The sequence below is a fragment of the Numenius arquata genome, chromosome 2, assembly GCF_964106895.1.
Source record: "Numenius arquata chromosome 2, bNumArq3.hap1.1, whole genome shotgun sequence".
In the NCBI taxonomy this organism is placed as follows: domain Eukaryota; kingdom Metazoa; phylum Chordata; class Aves; order Charadriiformes; family Scolopacidae; genus Numenius; species Numenius arquata.
In genome coordinates, this window is record NC_133577.1 from 41,165,844 (window position 1) to 41,177,450 (window position 11,607).

At 43.7% G+C, this 11,607-nt stretch overlaps 1 protein-coding gene across 1 annotated transcript; it reads left to right on the top strand.

Annotated features, from left to right (window-relative positions):
• Positions 1-471: 471 nt before the first annotated feature.
• On the top strand, positions 472-10,540 carry PRPH2 (peripherin 2). Its single transcript, XM_074168942.1, has 3 exons — positions 472-1,052; positions 3,744-3,990; positions 10,307-10,540. The coding sequence occupies exons 1-3, from the start codon at positions 472-474 to the stop codon at positions 10,538-10,540; spliced, it is 1,062 nt and encodes a 353-aa protein (XP_074025043.1).
• Positions 10,541-11,607: the final 1,067 nt, after the last annotated feature.

The following is an 11,607-nucleotide window of genomic DNA, read 5'->3' on the forward strand; positions in this document are numbered from 1 at the left end:
GATCTTTTTATATCTCTGGGTTTTCACATTCTGCCCAGCAGCCTATCATAAGCAAGCACAAATCTACTAAACAGTAAAATGAGGGATTATTTCCACTCATCTGTTGACAGACATTTCTCCAAATTGGATCAAATGATTAAAGGTATTAGAATGACGTCTTGCAGATCCAGATCAAATCATTTGAAACCTTGAGACTGTTTCTCCTTTGCTTGGAAGGAACCACCAGAAATAGTTGTAGGTGCTAATTGCCCATTATTCTCGCTAATGTAAAATTGTTAATTGGGATCTTTGAATATTTTACTTGCTTGAATCCTAACTGGGGGAGCTCAAGATGGAAGGACCATGCAGTGGCTCACTTCCCACCGTGCCGTTCGGGGTCTCTTCCAACGCCTGAATGGTTCTTCCTCGAGTCACTTACACCGAGAAGACGGGTCCAGGCTGTGAAATCTTCCGGCATCTCACATTACGAAGATGGCACTGCTGAAAGTCAAATTCAACCAGAAGAAAAGGGTAAAACTAGCGCAGGGACTATGGCTCATGAACTGGTTTTCAGTGTTTGCTGGAATCCTTGTTTTTAGCATGGGGTTGTTCCTCAAAATTGAACTCCGGAAGCGAAGCGAAGTGATGGACAATTCTGAAAGCCACTTTGTGCCCAATTCTTTGATATTGATGGGTATATTATCCTGCGCCTTCAATGGGTTTGCTGGCAAAATTTGTTATGATTCTTTGGATCCCGCTAAATTTGTCAAGTGGAAGCCTTTGCTGAAACCTTACCTGGCACTATGTTTCCTCTTTAACATACTCCTTTTCTTCGTTGCTCTGATTTGCTTTCTCATGCGGGGTTCTCTGGAGAGCACGCTGGCCCAGGGGCTCAAGAATGGCATGAAGTTCTACCGAGACACAGACACCCCTGGAAGATGCTTCATGAAGAAGACCATTGACATGCTCCAAATTGAGTTCAAATGCTGTGGCAACAACGGCTTCAAAGATTGGTTTGAAATTCAGTGGATCAGCAACAGATATCTGGACTTCAGCTCCAAAGAAGTGAAAGAGTAAGTGACTTAGTGGGGTTTGTATGGCATAGTATCATTAGTTGATCAATATTATACTAAGAAATGTACATCAAAAGAGGCACTGACTGGAGGGGGGTTTGTATAATTTTTTTTTTCCTCCCCCTGCTTTTTCTTAATAAGCTTCCAAACATTCAGCTAGATTGCTTCCTCCCCTGGCAAATTCCTCTAACATTATCCAGAACATAAAATACAATGCACTAAAATACACAGTGTGATGTGAACAGAATTACAATAATAATTTTTACTGCCTTTTACCTCTTCATAAACCCATTACGTTGAGCCACACACACCTACTCCCAAAATCAACAGGGAAGTATCAGAACTTCACTATCCCTAAAGCAGATTTCAATATGTGACCTATGAAGTTCTCAAAAAAAGACTTCCCTGGATATATACTGCTGACACCACTTTTAAAACTCCACTTTAAATATTGGCAATTAAGCAATCTCATGGAAACAAATAGAAATGCTTTACCAATAACTCGTGCGTTTTAAATCCTTAAGATTTAGAATTCTATTTTTATATTGACTCAATGGATTGCTTCAGTTCTGGACAATGTTGAGCCATCAACACGCATTGATGTTCCTAGCTTTACACAGTGTCCGGTGTAGCCAAATGCATTTTATGTTCTCTCCCATATGAAAACATGTTCAATATATATGCTTGTGCCTCAAAACAGCACTAGTTTTTTCTGTACAAACCAGCACAGATTGTTGACCAGAAACACCTTAATGGCTCTGATGTCAGTGCCTAAAGAGACAGTAATCTCAAAATCAGCTAAGGCACAGTAAGCACAAGTGAAAAATAAACATGAGAACAAATGAACTTTTGAAATTAAAAAATGAGCATTGAGCATAAATACCCACAACCTTTTAATAAATCAAGCATCGGGGGAAGCGATCGTTATTGAGAGTTCTTCGGGAACATCACTTGTTAGTATTTATACTCTGTGGCTGTACAAAGGGTCTTGTAGACTGGAAGCAATCTGCTTTTTAAATGGACTGCCCATGTTAAAAATGTCTGAATTAATTTTGAAAAAGACTTTGTGTATCTCATGGGATCCCTGCCTGACTGTGTAAACAGTATTTCAGTTGTGTGTCTTGCTGCATATTGTTTTGACTTGTTGGGTGGTCTGGTTGTTTTTGCAATTCTGAACTAGGACTTCGTAGTGAAAACTGTTACAGGCTTAACCTATTGCACTGCAGGGTTATAACAAATACATTTGCCATTTAATAAGGGAGTATTTGCATTGCGAAGGTATGCCCATGGGTATAAATAACTACTTGAAAACATAATAAGTTCACCTTGCCAGCATTATATGGAGATTTGAGAGCTGTAACTTAATCCAGCAGCAGTGGAAGGGCAAAGCACAGAGGGAAAACAAGGTTATATTGTCCTTAATAAATTATGTCTTGTTTGGGACTGAGACTCGAGGCAATTTCTTTGTACTACTGAGGCAGGAAATAGGGCATTAAAAATCCACAAATGGATGTTAATGGGTGAATTCAAGGTTTGAACTGTGCAGTGGTGCACAGTCTCTTTGCACATTCCTGGTGGGATATTCTGGTCCCTTTGAAGTCAATAGCAAAGTTCTCCTTAATTCCAGGGAAGGTGGGAGTCCATCCCCCACAATGTGATATTTATATTATTTGGAGAGCGAAGGCCTGATCGAGTCTCTCTGAAACTGGTGGAGCATTTACACATCAATGGGAATTAGACCCAGTGCAGACCACACTTTACATCTACAGATAAAAACCTCAACTACCTTTGGCTTTTAGATATATTTAGGTCACGACTGCAAAGTGGAATCTTCCTTCAGCAGGCTGTTGAAGTCACCTCTCTCTCTATGACACAATTTTAAAATATCCATAGAGAAAGCTACAAGCTACTCAATTTTTTTTTTTCACTTTTCTAGATCACCAGTGCTCTCCATTCTGTCATTTTCTAAGCAAAATGACATTTGTTAGAGTTGCAGTCCTCTTATTATAGTCTTTTCTGCAATGCCAGTGGAATTATTTCCCTTCTAAGTATCTCTCACCTAAACATCTCCTAAGGCGCCAGGCTAAATGGCAGTTTATGGAGTTAGGGAGCTCCTACAAGGATTTCAGAAATTTTACAACATCCTATTGCTGAAGCCCATTTCATGTTTTAAATACTGGTTACCTTCCCAAGCCAATAATAAATGCCTAACACTTTCCTGGAGCTATTATCCTCAAAGAGAAGCTGTTAGGTTTGCTGGATCCCTGGTCTAGCTGGATATGGTGGGTCCTAAGGCTGTTGTAGGTCCTTTTCCAAGCTCAGGTCACCTTCAGCATCTCCCTAACTATGCTGTGATCACTCTTTTATGACTGCCCCTCCTGAAATTTCTCTCTTCAGTTTACTTTTCTTAAAAATTAATTTCTTTGAAGAAGTGACCCGAGAGGGTGCGTTTACATCATGAAGAGTTAATTATAGACTCAGTGTAGCCTTGACACAGAAAAGGATTTCAGAGAGGAAAACAAACCAGGACAAATACCGCTATATACACAGGGGATAGGGAGAAATGGCACAGACAGGAGGTACGGTGGAAGATCCGTATTGTCTTTGCTTTCCTTCCTCGTGCAAGTTTGCTCCGGTATATCTTTATTTGTGTCTCTGTGTATTCATGCTTCCTTCTGCCCTTGCCCATAGTCGGATCAAAAGCAACGTGGACGGAAGGTACTTGGTGGACGGCGTCCCTTTCAGCTGCTGCAACCCCAGCTCCCCGAGACCCTGCATCCAGTACCAGGTCACCAACAACTCGGCTCACTACAGCTACGACTACCAAACGGAGGAGCTCAACCTCTGGCGCCGTGGCTGCCGGGAAGCCCTTCTGCACTACTACAGCAGCATGATGAGCTCCATGGGCGTCGTTGTCCTCCTCGTCTGGCTTTTCGAGGTAATCCTCTCCCCCCAGCCATGCTGTGGTGAAGCCCCAGCTCCAGAGGAACAGAGCATTTTTCAGCACGGGCTCCCAAGTTAAATATCAGATAGATTTCAAATAAATCACGTGCCGTCGTTCTTTGGCTGAGGAAACATCTAACAGCGACCATCTGCGTAAAGCCTGAAAGGTCCCAGGCTGGAGACACAGCTGGGAAGCATGGGGTGGGGGCTAGATCACAGAACTTCCCTTCAGAGTAGTCCTGCCAGAGCCTCAAGCATCCCCACAGCAAGTGGGGGAAAAAGGTCCGATTTTGTGCCAAAGGCAGGGTGCTGAGCAGGGAAGAGCGTGGGAGGGTTCAGCTGTCCAGACGCATTAATTTTATGTGCGTCACCTTTAGTGGGGAGTGAAAAGCATGCAAAGCAGCGCATCAGAAAGAGATGGCAGTAATTTGTGGGACAGAAAGTGCAATTAAGGGGTTTGTGTGCCGATGTAAAGACCTAGAGCCATGCGCGGTGTCCAGCTTCAGGGTAGCATTTGGTTTAAGGCCTTTCATCAGCTCCATCAATGGTTTTGGATACAAGAAGTGGTTTAGGTGAAGTAGATGGATTAATTTTATTTTATTCTGCTTCCCGAAACCACCGAGCATAGGCAACGAGGTGCAGATACTGCCCAGTGCAGGTGTTTGAGGGCACCATAACCCAAAGTGCAGCTTTGCTGCTAAAATACTGTTCATTCAACGCGAGGGAAACATGCCCTCCTGCCTCCAGGAGATGGCTCATTTTCTAGCCAGGGTGTTTAATCAATGCTAATATGTAGGGAGTGTGGGCTGGCAGTGGCACGAGGGCTGGCGCGTGAGCTGTGGGATGTGGAGGTAGGGCAGGACCCGATGGCCAACAGGGAGAGTGTAGCTCACTGTGCGACACAGAGACCCTTTCTAGCCCTTGAAACGTCTGCTGCAAATGGCATTGCCTGTTTTAATTGATTCAGCCGGCTCTTTAAAAAATTTGGATAAAGGTAAAAGATGCATTATATTTTGATACAAGCTCTGGGCTACACCCTTCCAGGAATGAACATGCTTTTTAAAAAATAAACACCTACCCAAATAGTCTGTGAAGTGAAAAAAGTATCATAAAATTACTTCATGTTGTGTTATTTTAAAAATAGCTGCTCTGCATGGCTGAGAAAAGTGCTACCCCCTTGTAGCACTGTTATTCCGGTAAGAAAAGAAAGAGAAGCTCATGTCTCAGCCCAAATTCAAATGAAGAATTCTTGAAGAGGGGGAATTTCAGCTGTATATGAAAATAAGAAGGAACTTCAAAAACTCAGGGGGAAAATGCACAGAAATACTAATGCCAGCTGTGAGAAATCATGACTAGGAACCTGTAATGTACCTCTGCAGACTTGCATGAGATTAAGGACAGTGATACGCTAACATTAATAGCAGCAATAAAAATGCAGTATTTTATTTCTAACTCTTCAAAGTACACCCTGGTATTTTTCCAACCTGTAGCATAATAAGAAATACAATATTCCTTTTTTTTTTTGTCTTTGTCTTTTTCAAAATACGAGGTGAATTTTTTTTCAAGCAGAGGACTCTCAGGGCAAAGCTTTAAAGAAATATCACAATCCTCGGTTATATTAATTGGCCCTCCTGAATATTTATGACTTGCCTGATATTCCGCCATAAAGGGTCCACATTTGGGTCTCAAACTCCCTCCTCTTTTAAGGCAAACTTTGAAGGGAGGAAGGAAAGCAGGAAGCAAGCATTAATTTAGTCTCCCTTTGAAATATAACCACTTTCTTTAAATTGCAGTCAGGGTAGGAAACAATTTTATACCGAGTAGGAGCACAGCGGAGGTCCTGACCCCGAGCCAAGGTAAAATGTTGGTCTGACCAGGGTGGGACCCAGCGGGGAGTTATTGTGCTGGCTCTGCGCTTCTCGTTTTCCCTTGGATCGGTTTGCTGAGGAGTTGCAGAAAAGTGCAAAAGCAAAGGAGTGCCCTGGTTTGCTTTGCACCTGGAGAAAATGTGAACTCACGCCAGCGGCACGGCCACAGCACCTCCCCAGCAAAGCCCTTCTGGGGGGCCGTCAGAGGATTTTCCAGCTGGGTTGATGGCATGGGATTGAGGTGTGGGAAGGGGGACAAAGCACGGAGAGAAACACTCATCGCAGCTGTTACTCTGAGCCGTAGAAAAACATAATGTGCCAAATGGGTCTAGGGACCTCAGGGAAGGACACTTGGGTTTAACGTTTCTGTATTAGGTGTAAGGAAGAACGAACCTATTTTGAAGTATCAAAACTTCTATTTTAAAAAAAACATAGAGTCTCATATATTTTTGAAATATATTATTATCCATATGCTGCTTTTACTAGCAAAAGCTGTAGGCTTCCCGTGAGTGACAACCGGTCATGAGGGTGACAAAAAAAGATCACCCCATGCTCTAGCTAAGCCGCCTCAGGCTAAACCCTGGCAAACAGATGGGCTTTGCTGCAGAAGGTCAAGCAGAGGAAGCCAAGATGTCTTCTTGACCTGCCTCAGCCAGCAAAGAGGAAATGGAGGGTTCAAGGGTGCCCTGAATAGAGCATTTCAAAAGGAAGGGAGGGCAGCAGCCGGTTCCTGAGATGCTCCAGGTCCTTCACCTGTATAAACATGTGGCTCCCGATAGGTCACAGCTGCTGCAATGGCCATGACCCTGAGATTCATCTCACATGTGGTGCCAGAGTGGGAGCCCAACATGGAACCCCAGGAGGTGGGAACCCAGGAGAGCAATGAGACACAAGCAGGAGGTGCATTGCACACCGTGTGCTGGAGAGTAAACTCTCTGATGCATTGAACACTAGGAGTGAACTCCAGATAATCTTCAAAACCAGCCCACAGGCAGCAGTGTGATCCAGAAGGACAGTTTGCTCTGCTGGCCCAGACTGAGGGGTTGAGCATGCTGTGGTGTAGGGGGATGCACCAGCCCAGCCTGCCCATACCTAGTCCTGGAGAAACGCTTGGCCTTTTTCTTCCTGCCACCGTAAAGCTGCTGTAAAATGACAAGAGTTGTCATGACAGTTTGTCCATTGGCCAGGGGAAATCATCACTCATCAAGACTGAGCTAGCTTTGGGACCTTGATGCCCGGGCCTTCTCTGCTGGATTGTGATTAAGTACAGGTCTACAATTCAGAGTCACAGACTTGTTGAGGTTGGAAGGGGCTCTGGTGGTCATCTTGTCCACAGCCCCCTGCTCGTGCAGGGCCACCTGAAGCTGGTTGCCCAGGACCATGGCCAGACAACTTTTGAATATCTCCAAGGAAGGAGACCTGAACGCTTCTCTAGGCAACCCATGCCAGTGCTCAGTCACCCTCTCAGTAAAAAATGTTTCCTAATTTTCACAGGGAATCTCCTGTGTTTCAGTTTGTGTCCATGGCCTCTTGTCTTGGGCCAGGGGCACCACTGAAAAGAGCCTGGCTCCATCTTCTTTACACCTTCTCTTTACGCCCTCTCTTATACACTCTTTATGCCTTCTCTTCTCCAGGCTGAACATTCCCAGTTGTCTCAGCCTCTTCACACAGGAGAGGTGCTCCAGTCCCTTCATCATCTCAGTGGCCCTTTGTTGGAGTCCCTCCACTATGCCCACACCTCTCTTGCAGTGAGGAGCCCAGAACAGGACACAGGACTCCAGTTGTGGTCTCACCAGTGCTGAGTAGGAAGGAAAGATCACCTCCCTCAGTCTGCTGGCAATACTTTGTCTAATGCAGCCCGGGATACCATTTGTCTTCTTTGCCACAAGGGCACATTGCTGGCTCATGTTCAACTTGGTGTCCATGAGGACCCCAAGGCCCTTTACTGCCAAGCCGCTTTCAGCCAGTCACCCCCAGCATATACTGGTGCATGGGGTTGTTCCTTCCCTAGTGCAGGACTTCAGAAAACTCATGGTCCAAAGCTTTATGCTATCATATAGGAGCTAGAATAATTTACCAGATAGTTGTCTCCGGCTTCCTGGACTCTCTTCTCATCTGGCAGAAAAGGCAGGCTCAGGTCAGTGTTGGTGATGACAGCCTGAAATCTCAGCCCCAGGGACCCAAAATCTTTCCGAACAAGATTTTTAGAAAACAAAGTCTTTAACTGAGAGAAAATGTCACAGAATCTCATCAGAGGGCAGATCAGGTGCTCCCTTCTGCACAAGCACCTTCCTTTTTAAAAGCATGATTATTTAGTGACTTAGAGCCTTCCAGGAAACCTGTAAGTACAGCTAATTCTGCTGTCAAATAGTGGGACTTAGTAAGTCAGTCACAAAAAAGAGCTGCTGCTGACATGCAGTGAGATAGCACAAGTAGAGAGCAATGTGGAGACCATCTTTTGTGTCCAGTCCCATTCATTTTTACTTGCAACAGCAATTAATATGAAAGATACTAGTCTTGTGACTGAGAGCAGTAAAACTGGGGCTCAGATTGAAGGGAAGATGTCAAAGGCTTTAAATCCTGAGACTAGCGGGAAGTGATTTGATACTTCTTGTGACCTTTCTAGAATAGGGTTTCAACTGATTTAAGTCACCATAGTATTGGGTAGATCCACAACAAAATGAGACTTTCCAAATTCAGGGCCATTAGAGACTTCTTTGAGGACCAGGTGTTGCAAGTCACACATTCCTATGTTAAACAGGACAAAAATTTGCCTTTGGATATGGAAGTATTTGATGAAGCTTCTTTGTTTGACCACTGCTTTTCACTTTCTGGTCTTGAGTAAAGGCAGAGAAACATCAACATCTGAAAATTTCGAGGGTGACCAGTGGTTACCTTTTAGTCTTCCAAGAGTTTGGAGACACTAATCATACACAAGCAGGATGAGGATGACCAGGGTAGACAGGCTAATGAATGGCCCACAGAAGCACATGCTTGAGCAGTCCCATGAGTCCAAAAGCCAGATGTTAATTTTGCAATTGCCTGTGCTGTGTAGCTAAATCCCAACTTCAAATCTGCCTGGGTACCCAGTGCTGTAATCCTGCATGACAATTCACAAGCTTCCTCCATCTCTAGTTCAAAAGCCGCAACAGGAAGCAGCAGGTCCAGGGCAGCTCTCCGTGGGCCTCAGCTGTGCCACCAGGTAAGGAACACACAGCGATGCCGACCTCTTTAACCATTAGGGTTTAGGAAGCCCAGAGGTAATCACTTCCTTGGGAATCTGAATAGGATAACGGAGGCATCCTGTTTCGTGTACAGAACAAACCTGTTAACAACAGTAAGTGGTCTCGATCTTAGCTTTACCTAGCACATGAAAGACTCAACTAGTTGTCTGCTTCTCTATCCTGACCACCTGCACTACCACCTTATCAAGCTGGCTCTTCTGGGCTCTGCCTTTTCTTTATCTACTCACCAGATCAATCACTTTCCTTCATAAGCACCACAACGGTCGAAGTCAGATTGTTCTGAATGGTGTCAGAAGGCAGGAGATTGGCTGAAAACATCCCTTCTCTCTGGAAGTGGGTTGTTGCCAGCGTCAGGGGTGTTACACCAGGATAGTACAGTAGAAAGAGTCTCAGTGAAGGCTGCTGGTATTGGTAAATACAGAAATAGAAATGTATTTTTATATTGAACCAGTTAGAGATATAGATCACCTCCTGCCTTAGTTTCCTTATTTGCACATACCTATATAAAAAACAAAACCAGAATTTGAAGTAGACAAGCTGATGGCTCAAATCCTTACGCTGCTCTGTTCTGCACAGATGCTGATTCATTAGTATGTCCTTGATCAGATTAATATACTTGCCACAGATTAATATACTTGCCAAACTTACTAAGATCAATGTGAAGTAAAAATATTTAGAGTTAAAATTAAGTGGACAGTGGCAGAGCATGTTGCTGCGCATACAGATAGCTTTACAGACATCTAGTGCACAGGAGCAGAGGTTTCATTAAAACCTCTCAGGAGGTGTCTACCCTGTGACGGGGTATGCGGAAAGCCCCCTTCTGCACATGGCCACACGAAGCTGCTGTTTCACGCACTTCCTTCGTAAGTTGATGCATCCACTGATTGCTTATCAACTATCCCACTTCCCATGGTGCTCACTCATTTCAGACCTCCACCCTTTCCTTTCCTATTTGAGAAGGGACATTTTCCTCCTGCCAGCTCTCCTTCACCCCTCCTGGCCATCCAGAGGGGAAGGCTGCTCAGGATCTCCTCTCCTTCGGAGGATTCCCACAGCCCTTAAGCTGTATCTGTTCGGCACCGTTGGGACTTTGTTCACTCCACCACCTGGGGCCGGAGGGTGGCAAAGACACGGACAAGGGGAAAAAAGCTATAAAAATTTGCCTGACACGCTCTGTCTTTTCCATTGCATGGCGCAGATGTCGGTGATGGTTGGCCTGCGTCTCCTGCACACCTCTCTGGAGAGCATCGCGAATCCCGAAGACCCTGAATGTGAAAGCGAAGGGTGGATCCTGGAGAACAGCCTGAAGGACAGTTTCAAGTCCGCGCTGGAGAATTTGAAAAAGATTGGTAAGTTCAATCAGGTGGAAGCAGATGGCGAAGGCGCCGGAGAGGAAGGTGGGAAGACACCAGCCATCACAACAGTCAGTTGAGCTTCTAATTGATGTGGACTTTTTAACAGAGAGGAATAAAAAAAACTGAGAATTGTGAATATCTACGTTTTAAAAGCTATGTAACAACCATCAGAATACACATTTCTACGCATGCTTTTTTGTATATGGGAGTATACAACATAGTGCACCTTGGGATAATACGTTTATCCACAATGTGAGTACAGCATATTCATAACTTCTGGGGGAAATGACCCCTCTAGGACTTGCAACATTCACATGTTCCCATACCAGGGACAGGTAGTTTAAAACAAATAATAAAAAAAAATAAATAATTTCCTGGCATCACATGGTGATCCATTCCATCTTATTTTGAAACTAAAAGTGGAATTTGAAAAGTTAATATTTTTTGCTCAAGTTGTTTTATCAGCATACTTCATGTACTTCAACTTTTAAAGACAAACAGGTTGCTTTTCTGGGGAGCAATGTGTCAGAAGTCAAAGGAAGAAGGATTTCCAGAGTTGTATATAATTTAGTATACAGGTATCTTGACAAACCTCTCATGTAATGTGTTTTTTGTTAATGTGATAAGCAATGGTATTTTCTGCTGTATTTTTAAGATGTACATAGAAAAAAGTGCAAATTTATGCTGAGAAGTTATTTACTAAGCAAAAATTATAATTTAATGAAACAGCACAAGTATCATGAAAACAACATTAACTAAGATTTACGGGGTTTGTTTCTCAGGGTTTTTTTTTCAGCCTGTATAACTTGAATGAACGTGTTGTAGACTTATGCTTCACCTTGTATTTAAACAAGCAGAAGCTTAGAAGATTCCTCTTGTAGTGGGTGGAATCAATGCTATGAGCATGTGCCAGTTATGGCTATTCTGGACATTTAGAAAAGTATGTAGTCTCATAGCTTGCTCCAGAATATTCAAGCCCAATTATTTCTAAAACAAGGAAAAAAAAAAAAAAAAGAAAAAAAAAAAGATTACTTAGAACTAACACTTTAGATGTTTTCCAGGGTCCTAGCAAAGGGACAGCATTAATCCGCAAGTACTTCAAGCCTCAAACTTTGAGTCCAGGGAAAATAAGTTTAAATCAGTC

Bases quoted from the DNA above. Each gene is read 5' to 3' on its own strand.
- PRPH2 (XM_074168942.1), top strand. From the start codon at position 472: ATGGCACTGCTGAAAGTCAAATTCAACCAGAAGAAAAGGGTAAAACTA. The intron at 1,053-3,743 runs GTAAGTGACTTA...CCTTGCCCATAG, and splicing joins AGCTCCAAAGAAGTGAAAGA to TCGGATCAAAAGCAACGTGG. The intron at 3,991-10,306 runs GTAATCCTCTCC...TGCATGGCGCAG, and splicing joins TCCTCGTCTGGCTTTTCGAG to ATGTCGGTGATGGTTGGCCT.